The sequence below is a fragment of the Giraffa tippelskirchi genome, chromosome 9, assembly GCF_054371585.1.
Source record: "Giraffa tippelskirchi isolate mGirTip1 chromosome 9, T2T-mGirTip1v1.2.pri, whole genome shotgun sequence".
Taxonomy (NCBI): Eukaryota; Metazoa; Chordata; class Mammalia; order Artiodactyla; family Giraffidae; genus Giraffa; species Giraffa tippelskirchi.
Genome location: NC_137283.1, coordinates 48,170,637 through 48,185,534, shown reverse-complemented (window position 1 = coordinate 48,185,534; position 14,898 = coordinate 48,170,637). Strand labels below are relative to the sequence as shown.

General features: G+C 54.6%; 3 protein-coding genes across 8 annotated transcripts; 1 reads left to right on the top strand and 2 right to left on the bottom strand.

The window, feature by feature from the left end:
* Nucleotides 1–1,497: 1,497 nt before the first annotated feature.
* Nucleotides 1,498–4,797, bottom strand: NPRL2 (NPR2 like, GATOR1 complex subunit). 5 transcript variants are annotated; one of them, XR_014064126.1, is made up of 11 exons: nucleotides 4,626–4,797; nucleotides 4,010–4,101; nucleotides 3,739–3,907; nucleotides 3,475–3,583; nucleotides 2,964–3,100; nucleotides 2,775–2,872; nucleotides 2,615–2,655; nucleotides 2,406–2,499; nucleotides 2,213–2,330; nucleotides 1,805–1,947; nucleotides 1,498–1,714 (listed from the first exon to the last, which is right to left on the bottom strand). XR_014064126.1 is itself a non-coding variant. In XM_081525393.1 (11 exons), the coding sequence occupies exons 3-11, from the start codon at nucleotides 3,898–3,900 to the stop codon at nucleotides 1,647–1,649; spliced, it is 996 nt and encodes a 331-aa protein (XP_081381519.1). In that variant the 5' UTR covers nucleotides 3,901–3,907; nucleotides 4,010–4,101; nucleotides 4,267–4,797; the 3' UTR covers nucleotides 1,498–1,646. The 5 variants fall into 5 exon arrangements, 4 of the variants coding, with proteins under 4 accessions (XP_081381519.1, XP_081381520.1, XP_081381517.1 ...); XM_081525393.1 differs by having other exon boundaries at nucleotides 2,406–2,525; nucleotides 4,267–4,797; XM_081525394.1 differs by having other exon boundaries at nucleotides 2,619–2,655; nucleotides 4,267–4,797.
* CYB561D2 (cytochrome b561 family member D2) lies at nucleotides 1,816–8,883 on the top strand. 2 transcript variants are annotated; one of them, XM_081525406.1, is made up of 4 exons: nucleotides 1,816–1,974; nucleotides 5,430–5,578; nucleotides 6,050–6,087; nucleotides 6,775–8,883. In XM_081525406.1, exons 2-4 carry the CDS (start codon nucleotides 5,452–5,454, stop codon nucleotides 7,276–7,278), a joined length of 669 nt encoding a protein of 222 aa, XP_081381532.1. In that variant the 5' UTR covers nucleotides 1,816–1,974; nucleotides 5,430–5,451; the 3' UTR covers nucleotides 7,279–8,883. The 2 variants fall into 2 exon arrangements, with proteins under 2 accessions (XP_081381532.1, XP_081381531.1); XM_081525405.1 differs by lacking the exon at nucleotides 1,816–1,974 and adding an exon at nucleotides 4,907–5,006.
* TMEM115 (transmembrane protein 115) lies at nucleotides 8,434–13,203 on the bottom strand. The gene is made up of 2 exons (XM_081525395.1): nucleotides 11,926–13,203; nucleotides 8,434–9,229 (listed from the first exon to the last, which is right to left on the bottom strand). The coding sequence occupies exons 1-2, from the start codon at nucleotides 12,774–12,776 to the stop codon at nucleotides 9,025–9,027; spliced, it is 1,056 nt and encodes a 351-aa protein (XP_081381521.1). The 5' UTR covers nucleotides 12,777–13,203; the 3' UTR covers nucleotides 8,434–9,024.
* Nucleotides 13,204–14,898: the final 1,695 nt, after the last annotated feature.

Below are 14,898 nucleotides of genomic sequence, written 5' to 3'. Positions count from 1 at the left end.
AACTGCTCTCCTTCCTAGTCTGGGCTGCCATCGCCTCTCATGTTACTGTTCCTGGACCCATTTCCACCCTTGATCTTCCTGAGTTTTCCCCTGCCTTGTAGCATGTGGGATCTTATTTCCCTGACCAGGGATCGAACCCCAGCCCTTTGCAGTTTAAGAGCCTGGAGTCCTAACCACTGGACCTCCAGGGAACTCCCACCAGGAGTCTTTTAAAGGTGTACATGAGGGACTTCCCCGACAGTTCAGTGATTAAGACTCCACGATTCTAATGCAGGGAATGTGATTTGATAACTGGTTGGGGAATTAAAATCCAACATGCAGCGTGGCCAGAAAAAAAAAATTGTACACGAGACATTCCTTCCTCACATGACTGTGGATCTGACTGCCTCTGGCCCTCAAAACATTGAATACTATGCTGGCTCAGATGGTAAAAAATCTGCCTGGAGTACAGGAGACCCAGGTTCAATCCTTGGGTCAGAAAGATCCCCTGGAGAAGAAAATGGCAACCTGTTCCAGTATTCTTGCCTGGAGAATTCCACGATCAGAGCAGCCTGGTGGGCTACAGTGCATGGGGTCACAAAAGAGTCGGATATCACTGAGCAACGAATAGATGTCAGAGAGATTTCAGATGTCCAGCACAGCTTATCCATAGCTCTGCAGAATCAGGCTTTCGCCTCCTCTCCTACCGCCCGACTTTGTTTCTTGCCCCTCTCCCCCTTGCCCTCTATGTTCCTGTCCCATGGGCTTCCCTTGGCTTCCTCACACATCCCAAAGCAGATTTTGATTCAAGGATTTTGTACCTGTTACCTCTGCCTGGTATATTCTTCCTTCTTCGGGGTTTGGTTTAAGCCAGTTCAGCTAGGCCTTCCTTGCCCATCTAATACAGAGCAGTCTCAGCTCCTATCCCAACTCACTTTTCATTTCAGCTTTCTGATTGTTACTTTCTGGCTGATTATTTCAGTTTATAATTAGTGGGCACTTTTACATGTACTCTTGCCTGGAAAATCCCATGGACGGAGGAGCCTGGTAGGCTACAGTCCATGGGGTCGCTAAGAGTCGGAAACGATTGCGCGACTTCACTTTCACTTTTCCCTTTCATGCACTGGAGAAGGAAATGGCAACCCACTCCAGTATTCTTGCCTGGAAAATCCCATGGGTGGAGGAGCCTGGTAGGCTGCAGACCCATGGGGTCGCTAGGAGTCGGACACGACTGAGCGACTTCACTTTCACTTTTCCTTTTCATGCACTGGAGAAGGAACTGGCAACCCACTCCAGTATTCTTGCCTGGAGAATCCCAGGGACAGCGGAGCCTGGTGGGCTGCCGTCTATGGGGTCGCACAGAGTCGGACACGACTGAAGCGACTTGGCAGTTGGCAGTTTACATGCCCATTGTCGGTTCTGCCCACCAGATGGCGCTCCAGGGTGCCAGGAACACGGCTATTTCATTCACTGCTGGTTCTCTCTGGCGGCTGGCTCAGAAGCAGTCTTCAATAAAGGTAGGTTGAAATGGACAACTTTATTTACAGAAATGAGGGTCAACCTTGGGACAATATGGACTAGTTTTCTGGTCTAGTCCTCATGCACCAGGCAGGGCGTAGCAGAAGAGAGTAGCCATAGCTGCGTGCATCGTCCAGCCGCCACCAGCCTCACTTCCAGCAGATGATGATGTTGGGGTCGTTTTCCAGCCGTTCATCCAGTTCTTGGTAGCTCATGCCTGTATGGTGTGGTGGAGGTTAGGTCAGGAGCCTTGGGGGGGTTGGCCATGCTGCCCTGACCCCACCTCAGCGGTCCTGCCTGCCTCTACCTGTCTTGCAGCAGATCTCATCGTAGCTGTGGCAGCCTGTGTAAAGCCTGGCAGGGTGGCTCCGCTCATCCCGAGACACCCGCACGGGATACTTCTGTAGTCGCCGGATGAGGTTCTTCATAAGCCCAAATTGGATCAGCTTCCTGGGATGAGTGTCAAGGAAGAAAGAGGTGATGCTCTGGACTAGGCTTCCTTCTAGTCAGGCCAGTCTCCCCTCCGGTTTTGTTTCCATGACCAGACAGGCCTCCAAAACCCACCACCTCCAGGAGGCCTTCTGGGATTAGCAGTGCCATGTGATTCTGCTCACTAGGAGTCTCCTGCTTTCTCTCTGACCCAAAGTTGCAGAGAGACACAAGAGTGTACCTGCCCTCAGGCAAACCCCTCATACTCCAGGGGGCCCCCTCTGACCGTTCATCAACGTGTTGCAGCTGTTGGGGGTGGCGGCCAATGAGATCTCTCACAGTAGTGCCAGGGCTCAGGCTGCAGTACAACTGGAACACATCCCGGAGACTGGCCCTCTTGTGCCCTGCAGGCATCAAGGGTCAGCTCTCCAGGTGGCCCTGCCCTCCCTGAGATGGCCTCCCCCAGAGCCTGCCAATACCTTGCTTGGTCACGTAGGATAGACACGCCTCCTGCAGCGACTTGTCGTCCACCAGGTCCTGGACCTTGGGTGTCGGGCAGTACACATTGGAGTACTGGAGGGTAGTAGGAGGCACAGGGGCTTGAGTAAGGGGATTGGAAGTCTGACACAGCCCCAGTTGGGCCCAGCCACATGATCCAATCTCCACTTAATCAGACCCCCAGACTCACCTACCTGGAGGATGGACACCAGTGTCACAACGCCATAGTATCTGGGGGAAACAGTACTGTTCAGTTTCTGAGGGCCATGGCTTCCCAGCACCTACACTCAGGGCCCCTGGGTTCTTCCTGACTGGTAAACCTGTCCCGGGTGTCACTGTTCCCCACTCACAGTAGGTTCTGGATGGCGATGCGCACCAAGTTGAGCTCCACGTCTGCCTCAGCTGAGATCTTCTGGACGTGGCGGAAACCGTCAATGTAGGGCAGGATCTGGGCAGGGAAGAACAGGTTCAGTAGAAGTGGGATGAGGCCAGGGCTGTGGCCAGCCACAGGTCATGATAGCCGGAAAGGGCGAGCACACCTGCTGTGTGGTGAGGTCCCACTGTGAGTTGAAGAAATCCTCCTTGTCTTTGGTAAAGACAGGCACATCATACTCCTGGGCCACAGGAGGGTCAGGCCGCTGCTCAATCACCTTCAAGTGGATGGTGTTGGACTCATCTGCAGGGGACCCCACCCATATCCTCAGTGCCATCTCTTCCAAGAGGCCCTCAGTTACCAGGCAGTCCTCCCAGCCACCCTTAAGGCAGACAGGTGGCTCTGGGTAGGACCAATTTCCTCCTTTTACAGAGCAAGAGACTGAGGTCCATACAGGCGAAGAAATATGCTCAGGGAGCAGAGCCAGAGAACTCTACTGGCCTCCCCCTCCCCAGCCCCATCATCCACTGGACCCTGGGCATCATCAGCCAAGCTCATGGCTATTTCCTGGCCACCAGTTTGTTCACCAGTCTTGTCCTTGACTGGGCCCACCTTCCTCTGCCACTTTTCCATCCCTCCTCAACCCCTCTGCTGTCTTTGCAGAGGCTGGGCCATACCGATGGGCAGGGTGCACCGGCCTGAGGCATTTAGCTCCTCCAGCAGGATGGTCATGATTGGAACCAACTTCTGCTTGCTCTCCTCCATGGACACGAAGCTGCTTTCTAGCTGGATGGGGCATGGACAGCATGGTGGGCACACCCCAGGACCCTTGGCTGGCATCCTGCCATCACAGGTTCCCAGGTCTGGAGGGCTTTGGAGACATGCGAACACCTTCCCTAACTCTGCCTTGCCCATCCACCCAAGCCCATCGTGTTGCAGACCTCCAGTGTGGTCAGGTAGCCAGCCAGCTTTTTGACGATAGGCTCAAGGGCACAGGTCTTGGCCTGGGCGTCGCACACGAAGCCTAAGTTGAACAGCAGGGCATTGCGGCTGTATTTCTTGTGCTCGATGCACACGGGGCAGCCTATCAGTTTCTTCTCCATGGCTGTGCTGGACGAGGGGAACAAGTAGGAACAAAATCAATCTCCTCCTATCCCCAGGTCTGTCCACTTCTCCTTGGGAACCCTCCCTACTCCCCAGCTAGGGGCTCACACAGTGATGAGCTTGTTCTGCAGCTCTGGCTTGGTGATGATGTACACCTGGACGGTGTCAAACAGCTCCCGGGAGATGAAGTCCTCAGGGACCTGTGGAAGGGAGTGACAAGAAGCCCCTTAGAGGACCTTGTAACTAGGCAGAGTACACAGGGTGACCTTCAAGACCTAAGCTCTCTTCTCCAGGGTTTCTCCTCTCTGCCATCCACCCAGGCCTACTGCACCTTTGTGTTTCCACACACACATGTTTTCACCTACCTCCTGGCTTTTGCATATGCTGTTCCCTCCTCTTGGCACGCTCCTCCCACACTTATATTTCTATGCATCCAGGGATACTAGTGGATCACCACTCACACCTCTCGTAGGACCTGGCACCTCCCTTGGGCCCACACAGCCCCATTTTCCACAATCACTGCCTATGTGATGTTTGTTTGCCTTGCCACACCGGGAGCCCGGGACTGGGTTTGAGTATACTTGTGGTTCACGATTCCCCGCGAACGAGAGAGCGGCGTGCCTGCATTCAGCACGGGGCACGGGGTTCCATCGCTTCCAGGCAACTGACTGAAATCCCCGGAGCGTCCCTCTATCCCCCATTGTCCCGCGAGCCCGGATGGCACCTGATAGGTGATCTTGGGTCCCAGCGTAGGGTGAAACTCGCTGAAAAATATGCATTCGATGCGGCAGCTACTGCCCATGGCGCTAGTGGGGCCGGGGTCCGTTGCTGGCGCCTCTATTCCTGGGAGCACCTGTCAAAAACAGACCGGAGGCTTGGGCCGCCAGGTCAGGCACGCCTGCGCACTGATACACCCGTGAAGCCATCTGCTCAACGGCGCCTGCGCAGCGCAACTCAGCCGTGTGGCTGCGAACAGTCTCAGGAAGTCCCGGGTGGGTAGGAGTCGCACCCGGAAGTTAAGCGGAGGAGCGGCAGGGCGCGCGGCTAGAGCCCGGAGAATCCAACTTGTTCGAGACTGTACCACCTCCTCGGGTCGGCGCTGCGGGTGAGGCAGGCGAATCCCTGGCGTGTAGAGGCAGCAAGCCAGCTGCACGTGGGAAGGGTGTGCTCAAAGCGATTCAGGCTGTAATTTCGACGCAACCGGGAACTACAGTTCCCGTAGTGCTTCACGCCCCTCCAGCAGGCGCTCCCGCCCGGCGACGGCGTGGTGCACGCTGGGATTTGTAGTCTATTACACGGCCTTGCGTATCTTACCTGGAAGGTGGACCAGTGATCAGTGCCAATTCAGATGCGGATACACGCTGACAGGCCACCAGCCCGCGACTATTCCTGGGCCCTGCCTTAATGCTGTCCCTTCCTACCTTAACTCTTTGGAAGAGAGTGGCATTCCTGCTCCGCCACCCTTGCTCCAGTGAGAAGAGTGGACAGCAAGCACTAGAGGCCCTTGCTCACTCTGCTGTGCTTTCAGGCTACAGCCGGCCTGACTGATCATGGCCCTTTCTGTGGAGACCGAGTCACACATATACCGAGCTCTGCGCACTGCCTCTGGGGCTGCTGCCCATCTTGTGGCCCTGGGCTTCACCATCTTTGTGGCTGTACTTGCCAGGCCTGGCTCCAGTAAGTAGAATGCATAGTTACTGACTTTTGGGAACTGTCACTTTTCCTGGGGAGCAGGGGCAATAGGAAGCCTTGTGTCTGACTCTTGGGAAAGGCCTGGCTGGCTGAGGGACATGCCGTGCTGGAGGGATAAGCAGGGTGGAGTAGATGCGAATGAGGGCTCTGCCAGCTTGGCCAGGCCCCACAGAGTAACTGGCTTCTCTTGTCTGGGTGCTGCACTTGGCTGCCTCTTGCAAAGTGCAGGGGAAAAGAGGGAGGGCTGCCAGAGGAGTGGCGAAGGGTGGCCTCTGATCCAGGGAGGGTCCAGTAAGAGAGAATAGATATGGGGTCAGCTTGTTGCAGCAAGAGGGGGCTTGCATTTTGGCAGCACCTCCTTGGGTGATGGGCTGCTCATTTTCCTCAGCCTGTGGGGATTGCTGTGGCTGGGTTCTTCTTGCTTGAGCCTTACAAGGCTTCCTCTTCTCATTCCAGGTCTCTTCTCCTGGCACCCTGTGCTTATGTCTTTGGCTGTAAGTAGTGAACCTGGCCAGCTCTTAGGGGTGGGAGGGAGTATGGCTCTGGGAGTGGTCTTAGCGCCTCTCAATGTAAATGGACACTTAATATCTATTTGGAGGGTTGGGATGTGGGGTTGGAGGAACTGTAGGCTCCAACTCCTGCCATAGTTTATATACGAGACTTGAACTAGAGTAATCAAGATGCAGGGCAAATGGGTTTGTCTAAGTACAAAATGATGCTTTAGCTACCTCCAGGCAGGAGGCTTAGAATATGCATTTGGGTGTACCTGTGCTTCCTGTCACCTTAATTTACAGTGGTGCACCTAATATTCCCTGAAACAGTGCACCCATATGGACAACTCTTGCCAAGAAATTGTATCCAGGCCTGTCAGGGAAACAAAGCTTGTGAATCATTTATAACTGCCACATCTCAAACCTCATGTTTGCTGGGTAACATAGCAGAGATGACATTTCAGAGTAGCACCCAGGAAGAAGTGTGGAGAGGTACCTCTTGCTGTTCACTCAGAACACATGTTCTGTCCCAGATGGTTTTCCACTTTTGCCCCACCAAATACTCTTGTCAGTGGGGGAGAGAATAAAGGGCAATCTGCCCACACTAGCTGGCAACTTAGGTTATATCTAAAACTCTTCCCTTCTGCTTGGCAGCCCTCTCACTTAAGTGTCCTGTCTCTGTCTCCGCAGTTCTCTTTCCTGATGACCGAGGCATTGCTGGTGTTCTCTCCTGAGAGTTCGCTGCTGCGCTCCCTTTCACGGAAGGGCCGAGCACGTTGCCACTGGGTCCTGCAGTTGCTGGCCTTGCTGTGTGCATTGCTGGGCCTGGGCCTTGTCATCCTCCACAAGGAACAGCTTGGCAAAGCCCACCTGGCCACGTGGCATGGGCGGGCAGGCCTGCTAGCTGTGCTGTGGGCAGGGCTGCAGTGCTCGGGTGGTGTGGGGTTGCTCTACCCCAAACTGCTGCCTCGATGGCCCCTGGCCAAGCTTAAGCTGTACCACGCCACTTCGGGGTTGGTGGGCTACCTTCTGGGGGGTGCCAGCCTCTTGTTGGGCATGTGCTCACTCTGGTTCACTGCCACAGTCACTGGTGGGGTCTGGTACCTGGCTGTGCTTTGCCCTGTCATTACCAGCTTGGTTATTATGAACCAGGTGAGCAATGCCTACCTGTACCGCAAGAGGATCCAGCCGTGAACTCTTCCCAGCCTTGGGAAAGCCTGGATTTGCCCCTCAGCGTGGGAGCCGGGTTTGAGACCTCCTGGACTCTCTCAGCTCGCTCATGGGACACCTCAGGCACTGGGGTAGCCGGAGTCCTGTGTGTGACATTGTTACGTGCTCCTCATGCTGCAGTACCTCCCCTCTCCTTCTTTCTCTACCGTCCCAGAGGAGTTTATGGATCATGTGCCTGGATGAAGTTGGGGTTGCAAGACTGCCCCCCACCCCCAGCAACTCAACTTTTGCTGGTATGTCCAGAAATTACAGAAGAGAAGAAAGTAAAATAAAATGTAAAAAAAAGACTGAAGGGACTTCCCCGATGGTCCAGTGGTTAAGACTCTGAGCTTCCAATGCAGGGGGTGCAGATTTGATCCCTGGTGGGGGAACTAAGATCCCACATGCAGCGAGGCATGGTCAAAAAGAAAAAAAAGACTGAAAAGATTGGATGGGAGGAATAGCCCAGAGTTGGGGACAGTTCTTGCTAATACCATCAGCAGGAACAAACGGGCAGCTGGGCAAGATGGGGACCTGTCCGTGGCTGCTCACTGAGGGGCTGAAGCTCTCCTGCGACATTAGCCTCTGGCATCTGGCTGCTGAGTGTCCCATGCCACTTGGGGCCCCAGGAGGTTCTAGGGCTGTAGCTGTACCTGTGAATGGTGGCGCTGTGTGTCCTTTCAGTTTCCCCAGGTGCCCACTGTGTTGGGAGTTTTGACTGTGGTGGTCAAATCTGAGCAATGACAGGATGGGAGCTGGGGATGGGCTGCCTCCATAGGTGCCAAACACTAAGCACTCTTGTCTTCAAAGTGAACCATGGGTAAGAACAACTCCTTATGATAGAGAGGCCCTTAGTTATCAGATCCTCCAGGCAGGGCCTCCCTGACCAGGTAGTGCAGGGAGAGAGACAATGAGTAAGGGTCTGAGATGACAGCTCTGGGAAGGCTGCTTGACAGTGGACATGTGGTGGTGAGGCAACGGAAGGTGTGACAGGGGGTGGGAAGAAATGAGGGCAATGGGATTTTTATCCAGCTGGAACAGCCTTCGTGACTGAGCCCTGGAACCTAAAGTCCCTGTCTAATCCGCGGCTGAGCACGGTGAGGGGGCTGCACAAGGTGGTCTAACGGAGCCCAGGAGCCATACCTCAAAGAACTGCTTTATTGATACTGCGAGGCAGGGCTTGGCTGCCCACTCAAGTGGTCCTGTAGAAAATACCTGGGAGCTGTGACTGCTCTGGCCTGGAAGCAGCCATGGCCACAGCAGAGGGAATCAGAAATCTTGACATGAGCGTAGTCTTTCTGGGGGCAGGCAGGGATGTACAGCAGCCCTGCACTGGCTCCTGCACTGGCTGGCCCCCCAGAAGCTTTTTGGCAAACCCTTGCCTTGGCTCAGGGCTCTCAGCAGCCAATGTCAGGCGTGAGGGCTGCTCAGGAGCCAGGGCACCAGTGTCTGTGCAGCCACTTGCTTGAGGCTGCCTGCTGAGGTGCAGTCTTACCTCAGATGGCCTGGACTGGCTACGCTTCCGAGGTCCCATGCCTGGCAGAGTGGTTGTCTGGAGCTGGAACCAGGTAGCAAGAGTCCTGGGTAGTGTTGGCGAGAAATAGCAGAAGGCTGTGGCAACCCGCAGCAGGCCTTCTTCCCTCTCCTCAGAGCAGTCAGTGCCCTGGAGTAGCTGAGAGGGTGTCAAAGGGGGCTTGGGAGAGGAGATGCTACACTCAAGGTGGTCTAGAGTTACAGCGTCGGGGGAGCTGCCTCAAAGGTGATCAGGCTGGATTCTGGGACAGCCCCCTTCCCTGGGAGTGTGGGGGCCTTGTCTGACGGCACGGGGCTATCCATCTTGGCTCCAGCCTCCTCTTCATCGTCGTCCATGCTGGGCCAGACGGACTGATCCTCCACTCGCTTCAACCGCTCGTTGAGGGCCTTCAGAGCCAGTTGCCTGGGGCCAAGGGAAAGATGACAGGTCACTATGGGTCTGAACTTGGCTCATGCCCTGTATTCTTTCCCCCAGGAAACTGACTTGCCTTACTGCTCACATGCCTCTCAAAACTCTGCATTCTCCTTCCCCATTGCAGGGCCCAGGGCTCCTCAGGGATCGGATTAGGGCTCTCTCTGCCATCCGAATGAGGACCCAAAGGCTGTAGAGCACTCCCTCCATAGCTTGGACACCTCCAGGCTGAGAATGCTGGGTGCCTACCAGGCTTGCCCTCAGGCCAGCCCCAGGCATGGTTCTGAGGATGGTGCCTAAGGCTAGGCAGAACTGCGACCCAGGGCAGATGGTAGAAGGCAAGTCCCTGGACGCGTGAATTTCTGCTGGGCACCAGCATCACATTCAAGGCATAACTTCTCCTCATCTCCTTGTCAGGAGTGTTGTGAACCCCCTGGCAAGGGTCTGTGGGGAGGTTTGGAACTTAAGCCCTTGCCTTGGCTCTCAGCCTGGGAAAGCAGGGCCAATTTGGGTTAGCTCACCCCTCCTGACTCTTAACATTGGCCTTCCCAGAAGAACCCCCAACACCACCAAGACCTGCGTTAGAGCAGGAACACATAGTGTCCTAGTGGGAAGAGAGAACAGCCCACGTGAGTAGGGCACAGGCCAGGCCTGGTTCCACTGGGCAGACCCCTGGAGACCCCACTCTGAAGGGAAGTGGGGAAGTTCTCTAGAAGAAGGTATATACAAGGACCTGGGACCCTGCCCACCAGGAGATGGGCTGCTCATGCTGGCAGGTAATACTCCTCATAGTGGTCACCGTGGACCCCTGATGACTCCAACTCTGCCACCAGCATGGGAGACCTGTATAGCCTTCCATGTTCCAGAAGAAAACCAAAATCTCCACCATGCCAGGGAACATGACAGGAGGAGCAACAAGAAGACAGGAATGCAAAGCCCCAGCACACTTCCACCCTGTCCTTCAGCCTAGTACCATGGCAAGTTGGCACACACAGGACAGTCCTTCCCTCTGCTACCCAGACTCCCATTCTGGAGACTGCCTTGTCAATTCTGTTTAAAACCTGCCAAGGTAGAGAGGTAGTGGCATGCTCATCACTCCATCACAAGGGTCAAAGATGGGAAACCCTGCCTCCCACTATTGCTAGCTCTTTGGGACACGGAGTGTGGCATGCAGCAAGAAATAAAACTGCTTGGTAGAGTGATCCCTATCCCCAAGCAAGGTAACAACCACAAGGCTATGCCAGGAACCCACTTCCTGACACCCCCACCCCAAAATGCCTCCAACTGTCCAGTTTCTTGGGGCTGTGAAAGTTTTTCAAATGTCCAGCCAACCCTAATAATCCAAGATTTCTCACTAGAGGAGGGGCCACCACTGTGGCCTGGGATCACCTTAACATCTCTGAGGACAGTTCAGTTTCCACTAGGCCCAGCCCTTCTGGCTGCATCTCCACACCAGTTAAGGTTAAAGGTTAATAAAGAGCTCAGTCTCTAGGATTGATTAGCCATGGAGACACAAACAGTAAGGCCCATAATTAAGCTCCATGTGTACTAACACCTGCCACCTTGGACCACAGTAATCTGGCTTTCTTCAGTTGGAAACTCCTTCAGGAGAGGGGTGTGTCCCACACTCCAAAGCCCCAGTGGAGAGTAAGCACAGGGACAAGTCCAACTGAATTTGTAAAGTTGCCTGCTAAGAACTCATCTCACGGGTGCGCAAAAGCAGAAACGTTTGACAAATGCACAAAGTTGGAACAGAACCTGCTCTAGATTTCACAATTCAAGTAATTGCATAAAAAAAACAAAAACCCAAACAACAACAACAAAAACCACTCAAGAATAATGTTGGAAACAGAGCTGTGACCACTCTGGTGAGTCCATAGACCTGGGAGAGAGAGAAAGAGATGGATTAAAAAAAGATCTGTCTTGCCCTGGCCAAGGTGCATTAAGTGAATAATTCAGCTGAGACTCTTCATGGTGCAGATGGCTTGGTTTACAGATAATGAAAAGGCTCTCTCCATTCCCTGGTGTGGTCAGCAGGCTCCCTCAGTGGGTCACGTGTCTGTCCCCCGGGTTTGGTGACACATGCCTGCCAGAGTTGGTGTATGTGGGGCAGTGGTTGTCTAAGTCTAGTTATACCCCAGGCTTCCCTGTTAATAAATAAGCTGCAGAGAAGCACGACATCTGAATTAAGGCCCAGGAAGAGGGTGGAGTCCAGCACTTGGAAACTGGGGTGGCCCCAACCACCTCATAAGGATCCTAGGTCTCCTTCTCTGTCCCTCTCTCACAGGGGAAAAAGGACCAGCGGGTTGTTCCTGGCTCCCACGGGACCAGTGTCTAGCATGCCGAGATTCTGAGACAAGGCCAGGATTATGTGTACCTGGCTCTCCACTAGCCCTCACACAGTTCAAAAGGAAGCAGGGTGTTTCTTGAAACTTAAGCACCCTGAGTGGTGAGAAAGGCAACTTTTACTCCCTAATTTTGGAAAGCACCTTATGCAGCCCAGACACCGAAGTGATGAGATCAAGGCCACAAACTGGATTTTCTCTTTCTGAATCTGCCCCCAACATCTTACTGTAAGCCTACATACAGCTGCCAGCCTACATACAGCAAGCACCTCAAAAGATGGAATGTGACCTGATCTGTAAGATTCTCCTAGCTCAGCAAGGTTTCAGAAGATTCCACAGTACCTTCTCCGCTCTGCGTCTTGAGGGTCTGTGCCTGGGAGGCTGATGGTAATGGAGGATGGGGCGCCCACATCATAGCGCTTCACTGTCTTCTGGCATATCTTTACTTTCACCAGGAGGCCATGCACCAGGTTCGCCAGCAGGCCCACCACAGGCTGCAGGATCTCGGGGAAGAAGGTGGCGAAAGCAAAGTGGTCGGCCATGTCCCCTCGGCCTCGGCTATGGCGCTGGTAGAAGCGAAGATACACCCAACTGGAGATCAGCCCAAAGCCATAGGAGGCCAGTGCCGGGCTCTGGAGCAGTGTGGCCAGCCGCAGCAGCAGCAGCAGCCCCAACAGCAGCATGGGCACCACACTGACACGCACCTGGGGCACTCGCAGGACCACACAGTCCCCCATGGTTTGCTTGAGTGCCACCAGGACACCACCTAGGAAGCCCAGGGCTCCGTGGATGCGGACAGTGAAAAGGTAGACTAAGTTGAAGGAAGCCATGTAGGTGAGGAGGTAGGCGAAGGCCCCCAGCAGCCCCACAGACACGTTCACCACTGAGAAGAAGATGAGCAGCTCCAAGGCCCCCCAGAGGGGCTCCAGCAAACGTCCAGCTACCACCACTGTGGCCAGGCTGATGGCCACATCCCACACATGCTGTTCCATTAACCCATGGGTAGCCAGGGTCCAGATCCAGAAGTTGGGCGGAAAGAGGTAGCCTGGGGTGACCGCCAGGCAGCCCGTGTCCACGGCGAAGGACAGCAGATACAGAAATAGTACCGCCGCGCACAGAGCCTTCACCACCACGCTGGCGCTGGACAGGATGGCCCCCAAGTGATGGCGGGCGCCTGGTAGGGCGCGCTGCATCTTCCTAGCGGGCGTTGGTCTGAGGGAAGGGTTTAGTGGGCTAGGGGCCTCCCCGGGGCCTCTTCCCAGTCCGGCCCCGACGGGAGGCCCAGGCCCGACCTAGTCACTGGCCTATGGCCCCGGTGAAGGCTTCTACTTCCGGTCGGGTCGACTCCGGTCCCAAAGGGCAGAGCCGGGCCTGGTAGGTCGCGGGGCCGGGGCCTAGGCCCCTCGACGGGAATCTGAGGAAAGGCCCTGAGCAGCTTAGGCACCGCCTGCCCGCCCGCCCTGTGTGGCCACAGCGCCAACCGGGCTGGCGGTGATCTCAGGGCTCGATCTCCTCCATCCACTCTGGGGCCTTTTACGGTCCGCGCGGCACGGAGACTAGTTCTGGGCCGGAGTCAAGTCTGATCAGCTCCGCCTCGGCCTCGGTCTCGGTTTCGACAGTACCTCCTCCCTCCTCAGGCGCCGACAAACAGGGCGCTGCGCCTGCGCGCCCCGGGCGGCGGCAGGAAGCCTTCTGAGCGTCGGCCTTGCGGCTCCGCGGCATGCTGGGACATGAAGTCCTCGGCCAGATCGGGCAGTGCGACGATCAAGGCTCTGGATAGAACAAGTCCCAGGAGGCTGCGCGCCGGGGGAGGCGGGTGTGCTTGGGAGTTGTAGTGCTCAGGACCGTTTCCGCCGGTTCTCCTGACGTGGGGGGAGGGCGAATGACCTCAGGAGAGCGGCGAGAACCAGCGGCTGTACAGCTGCATGCCACGCACTTTCTGAATTTCCCGGGAGGAGTGGCTCCATGTCTGACTGTACATCTGAGTGGGTGTGTCCTTGTGGGCAGGTGTGCGAGTAAGAATGTTGGATGGTCCAGCGGGAGCGAACTCCTGGAACTTCCACGGTCTGCTGTATGCCTGACCCAGATTGGAATTCTTGCTCTGTCATTTGACGGATGTGTGACATTGGCCAAATTCCCGAACTTTATTGAAACTCAGTTTCATGGACCGTTGAATGGAGATGATGACGGGACCTACCGTGAGGATCCAGGGGGACTGGGGTGTAAAATGCAGCACCCCCTGGGTGCTCAGTGAGTGTGTTGCCCAGGCTGCCCTTGTGTACACGTGAGGTGGAGCCCATACCTGAACTCCTGTCTCCAGCCCCTAAAGGGGTGAGGCTGGACCTCTCTCAGTGACTCTTCCTCACCACAGTCAATGGATGATCCTGATGGAGAGGTCTCTCCACAAACTTGGGTCAGGCTGGCCTTGGACCTCTGCCTCACTGCAGTGGTGGCTCCAGGCAGCCATCTGAAGCCACCTGAAGCCACCTGTGCAAAACTGAATGTTTTAAATGTGCATATAATTAAAATAATTATGTAACAAAGTATATTTTTAAACTGGAGCCCATTATACAGAGTGAAGTAAGCCAGAAAGAAAAACAACAATACAGTATACTAATGCATATATATGGAATTTTAAAGATGGTAACGATAACCCTATATGCGAGTCAGAATAAGAGACACAGATGCATGGAACAATTTTATGGACTCTGAGGGAGAAGGTGAGGGTGGGACGTTCTGGGAGAATAGCATTGAAACATGTATATTATCGTATGTGAAACAGAACACCATTCCATGTTCGATGCATGAGACAAGGGCTCAGGGCCGGGGCAATGGGATGACCCAGAGGGATGGGATGGGGAGGGAGGTGGGTAGGGGGTCCAGGAAGGGGAACACATGTAAACCCATGGCTGATTCATGTCATGTATGGCAAAAACTATTACAATATTGTAAAGTAATTAGCCCCCAACTAAAATAAATAAATTTATTAAAAAAAATAAATAAATAAAAGTGCAGAATCCCTTCCTTTCTGTCAGCAGTACAGCTGCTGACGTGTGCATAGCCTTCCAGATCACAGGTGTTGCTATGCCTTAACTTTGGAGTCTGGGTTCCCACAGATGCCATGCCGGGGTAGGGTTGCCAGATTTAGCAAATCAAAATACAGGCCAATGAGATTTGAATTTCAGATAAACAATTTTTTCAGGATACATGTGACTCCAATTTGTATAGTTATGTCCCATGCAGTGTTGCTGCTGCTGCTGCTGCTGCTAAGTCGCTTCAGTCGTGTCCGACTCTGTGCGACCCCATAGATGACAG